The following is a 16,616-nucleotide window of genomic DNA, read 5'->3' as shown; positions in this document are numbered from 1 at the left end:
GTGCAAGCATCGATGGCAAGGTTTCAGGGGTCCCGTCAAAGCCAAGGCACGAAAGCAGTGCAAGCATGCAAAGGGTACAGGGGTTGGACCTTGCTGCGCCTTGAATATGACCCCCCCTGGAGGAGGCTGTGTTGCCCACCCTCAGCTGCGAGCAGGTAGTCGGCCTGCATGGTGGTGTTGACACGAATGCATAAATAATATGTCGATGACAGTGCTTATGCACGCACTTTATAGACATGCTTATGTTGATGGCAGATGACAGCTCCTGGAGTTACCAGCAGCCCCTGAGCACCCGTTAAAAATATCAGGTTAAAGGTGTGCGGACCGTTCTGTACATTGCCTGTCAACAGCTGTGCATCATGCATTGCCTTCATTTAAATGAGAACCACACAATTACAATACAATTGCATAGCGTTTTCATTGTGCATTGGCGAGTGCGGTAAACAAGTCGCTGTAGGCTTTTGAATATTCATCGCTAGATACCGTGATCACTAAGCCAGTTTAAACTGACTCAAAACTATCGCTCCCTGCACGGTAAGTTTGATGCATCTGGGCCTAGGCTGGCCCTCTAGCGAAGTACGCATCACCACCTCAACACCTCAATTTAATGCACTGCAGGGCCCACAAAATGCAAGCTGCTCATCATCACAAGGACCCTGCGAGTTCCATATCTCCTACCTCTCTTAAGAGGGAGGTGCTGGCCACTTGTGATCCTGACACCATAGCAGGGGTCAGCCAGTGTGACACAGCTTACCATATTTCTTTGAAGGCATGAATATATATGTCGATAAAGGTGAGACAGTTGATGTAGAGTAGCTAGATTTTCAGAACATTTTGACAAAGTTCCTGAGAAAATTAAAGAGTCATGGGATAGGAGGCAATGTTCGGTTGTGAATTAGGAACTGGTTATTTGCAGAAAACAGAGGGTAGGATTAAATGGCCATGTTTCTCAATCGAGGAGGGTGAATAGCAGTGCTGCTGGGATCTGTACTGGGACTAGTGCTATTTAACATATTTATAAATTATCTGGAAATCAGAACAAATGAGGTGATTAAATCTGCAGATGACATAAAACTATTGAAAGTTGTAAAAACACATGCGGACTATGAAAAATTGCAGGAAGACCTTAAGAAATTGGAAGACTGGGCATCCAAATGGCAGATGAAATTTAATGTGGACAAATGCAAAGTGATGCACATTGGGAAGGATAATCTGAATCATAGTTACCTGATGCTAGGGTCCACCATGGGAGTCAGCACCCAAGAAAAAGATCTAGGTGTCATTGTAGACAATACGCTGAAATTTCAGTTTGTTTTTTTGTTTATTTAAAACATTTATATCCCACTCTATCTGACAATTCTAGGCAGTTACACTCTAAAAGTACATAATCTTACAGTAACAAGCAAGTTCCATTTAGACATATACATCAATGTTAAAACAAGCTAAAAACAAACAGATAGAATTCAGGAGTGTCTATAAAAAGTGTGCCTTCAAACATCCCTTGAGCTATACAGCAAAAGCAATTTATCCAAACTCTGCAATGAAATATCAACTTCATAAGATGTCAAAAAGCCTTTTATGAAAAAAATATGTCTTCAGTGGTTTCCTAAACTGAACAACAGAAGTCATTTGATTTCCACTGGAAGTGAATTAAATAACATTGCCCCCCCTATATAAAAAAAATCAAGGAATGAGAGGTGTTCAGTCTGATAATTCTAAAAGATGGAGCATCCAACAATAATTTCAGTTGAGTGTAAATTATGCAATGGTCACTATCTGCCGGATTCTATTTATCACGCCTAGCATTCCGCGTCTAAATCCAAGAGTATTCCATAACAATGTACAGAACTTAATTGGCTTAACAAGCCAATCAGCAGTGTTAACAGCACTTAAGAAGCAATAATAAGCACTAATTGGCAATAATTAGAATTTATGAACATAGCTCACTAAGCGTATGCTGTACTCACTGAGCCTAAATTCTAATGAGCAGCATCAAAAATAGAGCATAGTTATGGGTGGAGAAATGGGTGTTTCATGGATGTTCCCAAATTTACGAACGTTGTTATAGAATATGGCCCAGTCTGCCTAAATCTACGCGCAGGGCTGTATGCCACGTTTTCATTGGTGTAAATGGATGCACGTAGTTTTAGGAGCATTGGTATCAATGAAGCATATTCTATATACCGTGCCAAATCTTATAGAATACGCTTAGGCAAAAATGATTTCCGTGCGGATTTTCCAGGTGCCATATATAGAATCTCCCCCTATATCCTTAAACAGGATGCCAGACTGATAGGAGCTTCATTGTTCAAAGTTTTATGAATTAGTGTAAGAACTTCAAATTTCACCCCCCTATGAAACTGGAAACTGATGAAGCTCCTTCAGTAATGGGGAAATATATGACCATTTTGGCAACCCAAACAGTATGAAGGGCTCTAAACATATAATGGGACCTAAATACTATACAATACCTGAAGAATATGCTTACCTCTCATTCATCTAATATAAATATTTTTTAACTAGAGAAGGTCAAAACCATCCTTTTCCCATTACCCCCCATTGTTCTTCCCCATCTCCTCAGCAATCACATACCCCAATATAGTGTTTCCAAAGCCCAGTCCTAGAGTACCCCTTGCCAGTCAGGTTTTCAGGATATCCACAATGAATATGCATGAACTTGATTTGCATACACTGCCTCAATTATATGCAAATCTCATTCATGAATATTCATGGTAATGGGAAAAGGAAGGTTTTGGCCTTCTCTAGTTAAAAAATATTTATATTACATGAATGAGAAATAAGCATATTCTTCAGGTATTGTATAGTATTCAGGTCCCATTATATGATTAGAGCCCTTCAAATTGCCCAAAATGCTTTAGTTTGCATACTGTTTGGGTTGCCAAAATGGTCATATATTTCCCCAATACTGAAGGAGCTTCATCAGCTTCCAGTTTCATGGCAGGTGAAATTTAAAGTTCTTACACTAATTCATAAAGCTTTGAACAATGAAGCTCCTATCAGTCTGGCAACCTGTTTAAGGATATAGCGGGAGAGTCTATATATGGCGCCTGGAAAATCTGCACGGAAATCATTTTTGCCTAAGCGTATTCTATAAGATTTAGGCCAAAACAAAAGAAAACAAAATCCATTACAAGAATCTAACAAAGGGTTAAGGATACACCCTTGGATTTGGCTCACACTTTTCCAATAGTGTATCATGGTGAGGTACAGCAGCTATTTCTCTGCCCCCAGAAAACTTTAACCTAATACCTGAGGCAATGGAGAGGTAAGTGACTTACTCAGGATCACAGGGAGCAGCAGCAGAATTTGAACCCTAGCCTCTCTGATTCTCTGCCAGCTATTGTATATACTCCTTCTCCACTTGGATGCACAAAGAAGTAGCTCATGTGTCATACTCCATCGTTGTACAATGGCAGTGCATCACATGAGCTGTGCCTGAAGAAGCCATTGTCCAGCAGCCCTAGTAATGATATTAAAAGAGGATACAACAGACCTGGCAGGCTTCCATGGCCCCCTACATGACCCAATTGTGTAACATTCATGAAGCTCTAGTACAAGCAAGCCAAAAGTTTACAAACAACCAGAGATAGCCACCAGAACAACATCCTATGGTTCTTTACCCGCAATCAGGTTTGGCTTTCAAAACAATTTTTTAGTTCAATAACTTTTGGCTAAGAACTGTTACAAGCTCCAAACAGATTGATCCACTTTCCTTTAATCTTAAACTACTGCTAATGATAGAATCCACCCATTTTTTCATATGTTTTTTGTTTGGAAACAACATAGCAACCCCTTCCCAAATGTTCACCTTATACCACCTTGCCAGTAAATGCATAATGCATAGTTGTAAAGATCTTAGGCACCTACATTACAGTAAGGGAAAAAAAGTTGTGAAAAGCTGTGCATAAAAGGTTTTGGTCAATCTGGGAGCCATGTGTAGGCACTGTAGAAAGAAGTAGCCATATGAAGTTTGCTGGAAGTAGCAGGGATCCTGTTTTTAAGAAATTTGGACTAGTCAAGTTACCAAAACAGTTGCTTTGAACAAATAAGTTATTCTCAGCAGCCTGATGGCTAGAAGCCAAGCAAGATGAACCAGAATCAAAAGACCTGAAGCCTTTGGGGGAATCAAGTCCTTTATATATGTTCTAAAAATATGAATACCTGTACAGCCTGTTTAAATGTGATGCATGAACAAAGCTGATAAAGAGATGGAATACATTTTCTTCAGTTTTCATCTTGTCAAGTGTTTAGTCAACTGGGAAAGATATGAATCTACTGAGCAAATTATTAAATAACCTAAATAGTCCCATGCTAATTCAGGTTATCTAAACCCACACAGAGATGCCCAAAGAAGTGGGAAATGGTGTAAGGGCAGTCAGTCTTGAAAAAGAATCTAAGATTTGGTGGTACCAAGCCTTAGCTTACAGAGCTATCCTCAGTTTTGTCATGTATAGTTAATTTACTCTAATAACCATAAATGGCTAATATATTTCCACCTTTGCAAATTCCACATTAGCTCCTTAGTAGTTCATTCTCTGATCTCATTAACTATTTTTTCCCTGTTTCAAAGCCAATATTTGGCTGGAACTACAATGTATACATTGGATATCAGCTTCTGTGATTAACTCAGATTTGGTTTTTATCCTGTTCCATTTGTGTCTTGATCTTATATTTTTTCTTGTTCTTTGCAATGATCGTCTTATTTTCCATAGATCTGGACTGGACCTGGTTCTAAGTACATCCCTGCTTGTCTGGAACTGTTTCCCGGAAACTTTAAATTCGTTTGAACATATAAAATTTTATCATGGTCTCACTATCAATTGAAATTATGTAACACTAGTAAAAAAGGCCTGTTTCTGACACAAATGAAACGGGCGCTAGCAAGGTTTTCCTCGGAGTGTGTATGTTTGGGAGAGTGTATGTGAGAGTGACTGTTTGAGAGTCAGAGTGAAAGTGTGAGTGTGTGTGTGTGAGAGAGAGAGTGAGTCTGGGTGTGAGTGTGTGTGTGAGAATGAGAGTGTGTGCAAGTGTGTATTTGAGACACAGTGTGAGAGAGAGTGTGTGTGTGTGTGCGAGAGAGAGAGTGTGTGTGAGACACAGATTCTCTGTGAGAGTGAGTGTATGAGACCAAGCGAGTGTGAGTGACTGTGTAGCACATAGAGAGTGAATGTGATACAGTGTGAGACAGAGTGTGTGAGAGTGAGAGTCAGAAAGACATTGTATATGAGAGAGAGAGTGTGAGCCCTACCCTCCCAATCCATGCCCATCTGTCCCCTGCCCCCTCCATTCATCCTTTTCCAGCAATTCCACTCTCTCCCTGAGCCCTGCCCTCCCAATCCATGGCAATCCATGCTCCTTTGTCACCTGCCCCCTCCATTCATCCCTATCCAGCAAGTCCCCTCTCTCCCTGAGCCCTGCCCTGCAATCCATATCCATCCATGCCCATCTGTCCCCTCCATTCATCCCTTTCCAGCAATTCCCCTCTCTCCCTGAGCCCTGCCCTCCCAATCCATGCCCATCCATGCTCCTCTGTCCCCTGCCCCCTCCATTCATCCTTTTCCAGCAAGTCCCCTCTCTCCCTTCCATGACCCCTCCTCGCATCCATGCTCCTCTCTCTCCCATGTCCCAGCCTGGCCCGCCCTCTTCTCCCCCCCCTTCGCATCCATGCCCCCCCCCATCGCATCCATGCTGTCGTTTCTCCCCTGCCCTCCCGCTCCCATTGTTCAACTTTACTGCCCACCCTCTTCTCTCCCCCCAACATCCCTTTTTTTTTTTCTTCTTTTTAAATTTACCTCCGTGGCGGTTCCGGCAGCGCAGCGTCAGGGAAGGAGGCGGCGCTCCCGATGTCTAGCCTTCCCTTCGCTGTGTTCCGCCTTCTTCTGACGTCATCCTTGATGTCAGAAGAAGGCAGAACACAGCGAAGGGAAGGCTAGAGACGTCGGGAGCGCCGCCTCCTTCCCTGACGCTGCCGGAATTGTTTGGTTTTTTTTCCGCCCTCGATGTCATGACGTTTGACGTGAGGGCGGGGCAGAGACGGCTGGCTGGCTTCACACCATGAATCCACGAACCCTACAGCCAGGGAGTGTTTGAGTGACTTCAGAACGTTGTCTTCAGAACGTTCACGGTGCGTTTTATTATATTAGATTTGATAGGATGTCACAAAAAAGTGTCCTTTTCTAGTTACACCAGTGTCCCTACTAACACTAGCCCCCTAATTCTATAAAAAGTGCTAAAAACTGTACGCACAAATTTGGGCACACAATATAATTGAATAATGACCTAATTAGCACTGATCATTAGCTTGTTTTTTTTTTTATTCCTTTAAATTTTTTACACGCAAAACATGCAATTTGAAATACATTGTACAACTTGATCAATAAGACAAGAATAATTACGATATTAAATTTACAATACTTTCATAAAAGGAAAGAACGAGTTATACAATTGATTATACTACAATTCTACAATACGGGGGGAAGTGATTTAGATAATAGGAGATCTCAAAACAGAAAAAAAGAAGAAAAACGTATATGGCCTGGCCTTATCCACCCTTATATCTTTAATAATCAGGTGATATCAATTACTCTACAGGTTTAATGGCTAATTTTTTCATCTCTAGAAACACTTTAAGATGTCCTGGATAATTAGCTTGTTAACAAGCAAGTATTGGCACTAATTAGATTTAATTGAAATGTACATATGTAAATGTAGGTGTCAGATCTGCACCTAAATGTTATGCGCACATCAAAAAGGGGGGGATGAAAATGGAAGGGTCATGGGTGGACTGGGGAGCATTCCTAGAATTTAAGCACATAATTACAGAATAAGGGGGATCCACACCTAATTTAAGTGTGAGGATTTGTACCACGTTTCAGTTGCTGCAAATGGCTGTGCCTAAGGTTAGGCACAATTCCCAGGCATACCCACTATTCTATAAACTGCACCTAACTTTAAGCATAGTTTATAGAATAGCATTTTTTGCACCAATTTTTTAGGTGCCATATGGAGAATTTAGCCCTAAGTGAAGTGATCAGAGAAAAGTGTGTAGTATTTCAGATAATCCCCACTGGAAGATATCTTCTCTTTTATCCTGTCCTTGTGAAGGGTAAATTTATAAATCATTTTTTGTATGCAAGACACTGATTTATATGCATAAATTACAAATGTGGTACAAACTGGCGGCACATACTTTTTTTTAATTTATAGAAGTCTTTATTGAGCATTGTAAAATGGGTACAATACTTACTCAGCTCAATACAGTACAATAATCCACACTTATGCTTAATCAAACAATGAGTACTTGACAGAAGAAAGCACCGGCTAAATAGCAATGTTATAAGAAATACTAATTCTACTTCAAAATTTTTCAGTTTTATTGTAGATAAATCCCCCTTGCCCTTATCCTAAACCCCCTCCCCCTCTTTCTCCTCCCCCCCTCCCCCTTCCTTCCATCCTGTTTATACACCTTTTATCCAGAGCACACTTTTAAAAAGGGTTCCCAAACCCTTTCCCATTTGGACAAAGTTTTTCTTTTCACAGCAGTTAACCTCTCCATCTCACATATGTATCTCATCTTGGTTATCCATCTCACCATTTGGGGAACTAGCGGTGATTTCCAGTTCTGTGCTAAGTTTATGCGAGCTGCATGCAGGGATCCTCTCAACAAGAGCCACTGGTCAGACGTAAAGCCCTCTGGCCGCTGCCCAAGTAAGAAGTCCAAAGGATGCCACTGTACAGACCTGCCCACCCACGCCTGAAGACGCGACTACACCCCTCTCCAGTAGGCCTGCGCTTTAGGGCAAGACCACCAGATGTGTCCCATGGTCCCCACTTTCCCACAGTTACAAACTGGCGGCACATACTTTTACAGTTCTGTGCAAAGCGGTGGAGTCTGGGTGGATCATGGTGTTAAAATGTATGAATACATTTTATAAAATATGTGCATATGCACGTAAAGTACATGCTAACATTTATATTTGCTTTCAGACAGGAGTAATATCCACACCTTGAATGTAGGCGCTATTCCTGCTGGATATGTGCTAGTATGTTATAAAATCTCATAGGCACTTATATGGCTTTATAAAATAGCATCAAACTAGGCACCTTTCAAGTCATTTAACCTAGGCACCCTTTTATACAATTATCCTACAAATGCGCTAAGGCTCAAGGGAGGAGATCTCGTGCATCCAGAATTCTCTTAGAGTACGCTAAGGGTCTGAGGCTAAGGTTGGTAAAAATGGAGTTAGACCTACACAGTTTGAATTCACTAAACAGTTACCTCTCGTGTTTGGAAAAAGTGAAATCTCTGTTTGGAGTCAGAAGAACTCCCATAGAAGTGAAAATTTCTACAGAGTTGCTATTTGAAAGGGATTCAGCAGGAACTCATGTGAATATTTCAGGAAAAGAATTTCCTTCTAGAGAAGAGAGAGCCTGTATCAAGTTTTATAGCTATAGATATGGGAAAAATCAAGGACTGGTCCCTCTCCAAAGAATGCCATTTCTAGGGAGTAGTTGGTAAAGATTGCATGATTGCAGATTTCAATGACTTGTGAATTGCAATTGTTTTGACTTTCTATTTTCTGTATGCATAGCACCAACTTTGCCAAATCATCCATTCACCACAAGCCTAAGGGTTTTGAAAGACTTTATTTCTGCTAACAAAGGACCTTAAGGGCATAGGTTGTACAGTGCTCTCTGCATTTGACTATTGAGTGAGACAGGGACTACAGAACTGTATTTGCTACTCTCAACCTGGCCAGGACTTTTTTTTTATATCTCCCCCTACCACTCTCCACCCGATTCTCTTTCCATTATTTTCAAATTTCTTCACTTCATTAATTTACCCTTTCTTCATGCTATCTTCTAGCCTTTCCTATTTTTCTTACTACTTATCCTTACCTTGTCTCCCTTACTTCCATTTTTCTCTTTCATTGCCTTGCTTTCCCTTCCTCTCTCTTTCTCTTCTCTTACTTCTCCACTTTCGCTCTAGCTCTCATTTCCTTCTTTGCTTTTCATCTGCTTTTATCCTACCTTTTACAACTTACCTCTGACCCTCTTTTGCTTGCTTTCTTTTTGAAGGATATTCTTTTCTTCTTTCGACTGGAACATTTACTTGAATTCTGTACAAAAAGCAAACCATAAAACAGAAGCTTGTATTGTAAGGTAGGTCCCAGAAACATGCAGCTAATCTGTTACTAGGGGGTGCATGTTGTCAGATTACCTGTGTGTCTGGAGAACCTGAAATATATGCTAGGATCAGCACAACCATGTTAAATCACAATTCTCTCATTCAACCTTTTGTCAAAATAGTCCCTTTTTTTCTCTCAGCCCTTAATCCTTTGACCTTGCTACATTTAATGGTTTCACTGTTTTCAAGAGTGGTCAAAAACAGTCACTTTAAATCTATTTTAAAACACATTTTCTATTCTGCTAGAGGTTAATCAAATGTAGAAAACTTTGCTACATTCAACATTTTAATATTTGGAATTTTCAAAAGAAATTTCTATATGAGCTATGAAAAAGAAAATCTGATTTCAGAGAGTTTTATAGGACTACTATAGACAGTATTCTACATAACACACTGGGACTTAAGCACTACAAATCATGTTAAAATTCTTGACAGTAATACTTAGTAAAAAAAAAAAGGAATTACTGTGAATCCTAAAACATTAATTAAGGGGTAATTTATAAAACTGATTTACAATATAGGTATATGAAGGGAGAAGATACACATGTCAAACAAGGATTAGGTTCCTGACATATTGCCCGGATACAGACCACTCATTAAAACTGACATATTGCCCGGATACAGACCACTTATTAATCTATTTTTTAATATTGATCTATTATTTATTATGTACTAGTAAAAAAGGCCCGTTTCTGACACAAATGAAACGGGCGCTAGCAAGGTTTTCCTCGGAGTATGTATGTCTGGGAGAGTGTATGTGAGAGTGACTGTGTGAGAGACAGAGTGAAAGTGAAAGTGTGAGTGTGTGTGTGTGAGAGAGAGAGTGAGTCTGGGTGTGAGTGTGTTTGTGAGAGAGTGTGTGTGTGAGAATGAGAGTGTGTGCAAGTGTGTATTTGAGACACAGTGTGAGAGAGAGTGTGTGTGTGTGTGCGAGAGAGAGAGTGTGTGTGAGACACAGATTCTCTGTGAGAGTGAGTGTATGAGACCAAGCGAGTGTGTGAGTGACTGTGTAGCACATAGAGAGTGAATGTGATACAGTGTGAGACAGAGTGTGTGAGAGTGAGAGTCAGAAAGACATTGTATATGAGAGAGAGAGTGTGAGCCCTGCCCTCCCAATCCATGCCCATCTGTCCCCTGCCCCCTCCATTCATCCTTTTCCAGCAATTCCTCTCTCTCCCTGAGCCCTGCCCTCCCAATCCATGCCCATCCATGCTCCACTGTCACCTGCCCCCTCCATTCATCCCTATCCAGCAATTCCCCTCTCTCCCTGAGCCCTGTCCTGCAATCCATATCCATCCATGCCCATCTGTCCCCTCCATTCATCCCTATCCAGCAATTCCCCTCTCTCCCTGAGCCCTGCCCTCCCAATCCATGCCCATCCATGCTCCTCTGTCACCTGCCCCCTCCATTCATCCCTATCCAGCAATTCCCCTCTCTCCCTGAGCCCTGCCCTGCAATCCATATCCATCCATGCCCATCTGTCCCCTCCATTCATCCCTATCCAGCAATTCCCCTCTCTCCCTGAGCCCTGCCCTCCCAATCCATGCCCATCCATGCTCCTCTGTCCCCTGCCCCCTCCATTCATCCCTTTCCAGCAATTCCCCTCTCTCCCTGAGCCCTGCCCTCCCAATCCATACCCATCCATGTTCCTTTTTTCTCTTGCCCCCTCCATTCATCCTTTTCCAGCAATTCGCCTCTCTCCCTTCCATGACCTCCCCTCGCATCCATGCTCCTCTCTCTCCCATGTCCCAGTCTGGCCAGCCCTCTTTCCCCCCCCCTTCGCATCCATGCCCCCCCCTTCGCATCCATGCTGTCGTTTCTCCCCTGCCCTCCCGCTCCCATTGTTCAACTTTACTGCCCACCCTCTTCTCTCCCCCCAACATCCCTTTTTTTTTTTTTTTTTTTAAATTTACCTCCGTGGCGGTTCTGGCAGCACAGCGTCAGGGAAGGAGGTGGCGCTCCCGACGTCTAGCCTTCCCTTCGCTGTGTTCCGCCTTCTTCTGACATCATCCTTGACGTCAGAAGAAGGCGGAACACAGCGAAGGGAAGGCTAGAGACGTCGGGAGCGCCGCCTCCTTCCCTGACGCTGCGCTGCCGGAACCGCCACCACAGAGGTAAATCTAATATAATAAAATGCACCGTGCGTGGGTGCGATCCGTTTGTTTGTTTTTTTCCGCCCTCGACGTCATGACGTTTGACGCGAGGGCGGGGCAGAGACGGCTGGCTGGCTTCACACCATGAATCCATGAACCCTACAGGGAGTGTTTGAGTGACTTCAGAACGTTGTCTTCAGAACGTTCACGGTGCGTTTTATTATATTAGATTATTTTTTACTACTATTATTTTTTATCACTATTATTTTTTCTTTTTAATTTTTAATTATTTATTTTTATTTTTATCTCAAAAATATATTATGATTAATTATTACTTTTTTTAATTCAAAAATATATTTTGATTATTTTTGTTTTTTTATTTGGACTGATTATTATTTTTTTGACTATTTAAAAATGTACATAAAATCTTCAAAATTGATTTTTTCAATTAATGTTGGTTTACTTTGTAATTTCAAAATATATGTTTCAGCTAAACCTACATTTAGAGATAGTAATTTTATAATATAGGTTTGATTCATATTTTATTTTTGAGTTTTTTTATATATTTTTCTTATATATGTTTAATTATTTATATTTAGAGATAGATATTTGCCACTATGATCTCAACAGAACAATCAATTAACACATATATTGTAATAAACATCGTTTAGCGTTTCTCAATATGTAAGCCTCACTTATACATACATATGGTGGCATGTTTCTATACAAGTTAGCATCATTTTTTATTCATCAATAAAATGCAGTTCATGATATAATAGACGTTTTATTAATTGACGTTTTATCACTATATATATATATTCCTTTCATTGTTATAATGTTCTCAAAATATAGATCTGATCACTACTCAACATTATGGACAGTCATTTAATTTGAACCCTCAACATCAATACATTACAACGAAGATTGGTCAGCCTTTCACTTCATGAACGCCTCATTCATACATATGCATGAGGGCACGTCATCAAATATGTTTTTACTCATTACATCAAATACGATTTTGTTTGTTAATAACATTTTGTTTCTACAATATATAACAGATTTTACATAGCAAGCTCTGCTTGCTGCATATTATGGTTTCAATTTACATGTTTGATCCAACAGTCGTTGATTGACGTCACTAGTGCATCCATATTTATAACGGCATGGGTTTCAGTCGCTCTGTTTACTTGATTGAGCTTTGGACTGAATGATTGCGTTTGCTCAATCTAAATATCTATCTATTTTGCATTAAGGTAATGTTCCTATTCTTATTTCATCTTATTGCTTTAGAATTCCATGACATATATTTTTATTTCATTGTCTTGGCAGGTTTGGCATACACACGATTTGCCCATATCTCAAAATTTAAATGTTCACCTAAAATGGTTTTTCCCGCCATTATAGACGTATCGTTCTAAACTAGCAGTAATGTGATAGAAGAATTAATGTGGATGTTCTTGCATCATGAGCATGAAATATCATCATTAAACTAAATAATATATGTTAGATTTTGTTTTTTCACAATTAGACACATCGATAACAATATAAAATTGAATGTTGTTTTAAAACACAGATTTAGTTGACGTCACCATTTGTGCATTCTATCCTCAAAAAGGTCTTGCAAGCACTTGAAGTAGGAAAGATTGGCTTGTATATTTTATGTTTTAATGTTCATGAAATTGAAGTAGTAGAATAGATACATCACTTTAAACAAACGTTTCCATCATTATTGGGTTATTTAAGTATTGAAGTATCGATTAACATTTTATATTTACAATCGGGGGTCAGTATGCGGAATCAATGAGTATTTTTACAGTTTCACGTTCCTCGTGTCCCTGTAATATGGATATGATGTTTATTTTACGTATTCCTGTTATCCACTAGATATGTTTTGTTTTAGGGGATCATACGAGGTTGCAGTTTATCGCTTTTTCACTTCATTTTGTTCTTCATAATACTGCCACATGTGGTCAGTTATTTCTTGCGGTAAGTTAATCTTTCCTTCTAGTAATTCAAATATTTATTTATTTTATTTTTTGTTACATTTGTACCCCGCGCTTTCCCACTGGAGGGTTAAGTGACTTGCCCAGAGTCACAAGGAGCTGCCTGTGCCTGAAGTGGGAATCAAACTCAGTTCCTCAGTTCACCAGGACCAAAGTCCACCACCCTAACCACTAGGCCACTCCTCCACTTTGAACCGTTCACTATACACTTACGATATTTATAATATCTGAGTTAAAACGCACACTCATTATTTGTCTATTATATCAGCTGATATGCCACAATGTTCTTTTCATTTTAATTACTTTTTGCTTTTATCACTATTTGGCTTTGGTAATTCAATATATACATAAATATATATTTTTATATTTCATATTTTTATATATTTTGTCTTCATATATTTTGAAATTTAAATGTTTCTTCAAAAGCATTTGATGAGATTTTAGGATATCAGTACATATATTCTGTTTCTTCTTGTTATTATATACAGTATATGTCACAATAACATTTGTTCATATTTCATTTTTGGCATTTTTTCCCATTTTTATTTTTGATAGTCTTTTTTCATTTTTTTGTGTTGATATCAATATTCAAGTGTGATGGCAAATATTGTTTCTTCATATGTACATTTTTAATTTTTATTATTATTTTTTTTATCTTTTTTTGCTATTACACTTTTTTATGACTAATTGATACTCTATATCATCATGAATATCTACGTACGATGGCAAATTTTGTTGTTCTTAATTTTATGGTTTGATTTGCATAAAATTAAAATAATAATAAATATTTATTTAATATTACATGAGATTTTGGAGGAAGTCATGTAGGCATTATGTCAGTGATTTCATTAGACACACCTTGTGATATTGATTTTATGTATCCTGATATAAACCAGGAGGTTGATTTTAGTACACATTATGGTTCCAATTAAATGAATGTTGGATATTATTAAATGTATATGTTTTGTATATGTATTCTTTGTTACGGCTCTTTGTATATGAGAATGTGTTTGATTTGCTATATATACGTTTTATAATGATTATGGTTCCTATTATATATGTATGTATATGTATGTACATATCATGTTTCATTATTTTAGAGAAACATATCCATGTGTAAATAATGTTATGTTCATGTGTGTATCAGATACATATATAAATAGAGAGCTGCTATTTATATGTGAAGATCTATACCATGCAGAAATTTCAAAGGGCATGGTTTGGGCAGGTCTAGAATCTACATTTTATAAAAGGAATACATGTGTATGGGGAAAAATGTCCATATTGGGTTTTGTACCCACTCAAAGGCATATATAGGTCTTACAAAAGTGACCAATTTGCCCAGGGTTTTACACGAGAGATTAAGCAAATCATTCTTCTTCATCTCATGTAATTTATTTCCACCTCCAAAATTTCACTGCTTATCACCCTCTCCTCCCCTTCCCTCCCCACAAACATCCTGCTAGACTATGGAATGCTTTGAAGTCCCCATACACATCTCCTACCAACCCTGCTAGACCATCTATGAGGGACTGATATATACACTGTCAGCTAACACATTTGCTTATTTCTGATCTGATGAAGAAGGGCAACCTTCGAAAGCTAATCAAGAAATGTATTAAGTTATGTCCAATAAAAAAGGTAGCATCTTATTTTCTTTTCCATGTTTTAATTTTGTTTGATTTCTATTGATTACCTTTAAGAGTGGACTAACACAGCTAACACACCTCTTTACACCTCCAAAATGAAACCAAGTTAAAATTGTGGCCTCACATCTTAATTGGAAGCACATATTAGGTTTGTAAAATGAGGTACCTAGATGTGGAAGTGGCACTATTTAAATGTGGAATTGTGAAATGGTCACTTCCATGTGTAGGTGCTAACATCTCCATGTAGCAATGGTTTTCATTTTTTTTCTATATGTACATTGGTAAACTGACTGCTCCTACTACACATGCTGGAACATACACATGCATTCCTGTAAGTATTTTAGAAAGGCTCTAGATTGGCAGACCCTTTTCTAAAATACCACCGAAACCGAGTGCAGCCTGACCTAGATGTCTCAGTTCTGATCTCTATATTCTATGTAAAATAGGGCTCTACAAGCATGTGCAGTAGAGATAGCATGGAGCTATACATACATTAAAGAAGAGACATGCTAATGGCTAACTGAGGACATGTTTCTAAGATTTATAAGAATACTCTGAGGGGCATTTTCAAAAGAAATGTCTAAATCAGAATTTGGACATTTTACAAAGACGCCCAAATTCCGAACAGGAAAGAAGGTCATTTTCGAAAAAGATGGACGTCTATCTTTTGTGTTCGAAAATACTATGGATGTGATTTGGACGTCTTTGTGATTTGGACATCCTTTTTTTTGGTTCATTATTGAACAAAAGATGTCCAAATGCAAGACGTCCAAAACAGAGGAGGAGTGGTTTTAATGGTTAGTGCAGCAGGCTTCGATCCTGGCAACATGGGTTCAATTCCTACTGCTGCTCCTTGTGACTTTGGGCAAGTCAAATGCACAAGAGGCATTTTTGGATATCACATCTAAGTATGAATTTGGACTGTTTTTTTAGAACGTCCAAAATCAGAACAGGAAAGTCTATCTTTTCCTTTTGAAAGTGCTGTTTGGAAAAATGTTTTGAGATTTGGGGGAGTAAGGGGAGGTGATCCCCGAGTCCCTCCAGTGGTCATCTGGTCATTTGGGGCACCTCTTGTGTGGAGTAGCCTAGTGGTTAGTGCAGCAGACCTTGATCCTGGGGAAGTGGGTTCAATTCCCACTGCAGTTGTTCATTATAAATACAGGTCTAGCTCAAAACATCAAAGTTTTAGTCTTGGACATCTTTGTTTTGTTCCATTATTGCTGAAAGACGTCCATGTCTTAGGAATGCCCAAGTCCCACTTTGAACACGCTCCTGACACACCCCCTTGAGATTTGGACGTCCTTCTGACAGACTTCGGAGAAAGACATCCAAAAAGAGGTTTCGATAATACTGATTTGGACGTTTCTGTGACATATACGTTCAAATGCTGACTTATGTCACTTTTTGGATGTCTATCTCTTTTGAAAATGAGCCTGTGCATATTTTATAACACAAAAATACACACATTATTATCAAACAAGCATGCACACATTAAACTTACCATATAAGAAGCCTAAGGTAGGACTAATTTGTCTATGAGGAACTGGTGGTTGGATTAATGTTTATTAGGGATGGGCAGCCAGAAATTTTCAATTTCATGTAATTTCCTATGTCAGTTAATTATATTCATTTTTGTTTGGTTATTTTGTTGTCACAGGAGCAA

The 16,616-nt window shown here is 39.1% G+C and overlaps 1 protein-coding gene across 1 annotated transcript in view; it reads right to left on the bottom strand.

The window, feature by feature from the left end:
- DGKI (diacylglycerol kinase iota) overlaps nt 1–16,616 on the bottom strand; it is a 1,705,262-nt gene that overhangs the window by 1,165,257 nt on the left and 523,389 nt on the right. Inside the window, 1 exon segment of the mRNA XM_030215620.1 lies at nt 9,066–9,140. Within this exon segment, the coding sequence (XP_030071480.1) occupies nt 9,066–9,140 (75 nt within the window).

The sequence above is a fragment of the Microcaecilia unicolor genome, chromosome 10 (assembly GCF_901765095.1).
Source record: "Microcaecilia unicolor chromosome 10, aMicUni1.1, whole genome shotgun sequence".
NCBI lineage: Eukaryota > Metazoa > Chordata > Amphibia > Gymnophiona > Siphonopidae > Microcaecilia > Microcaecilia unicolor.
The sequence above is the reverse complement of the archived record's forward strand: the minus strand, read 5'-3'. Positions and strand labels throughout refer to the sequence as shown.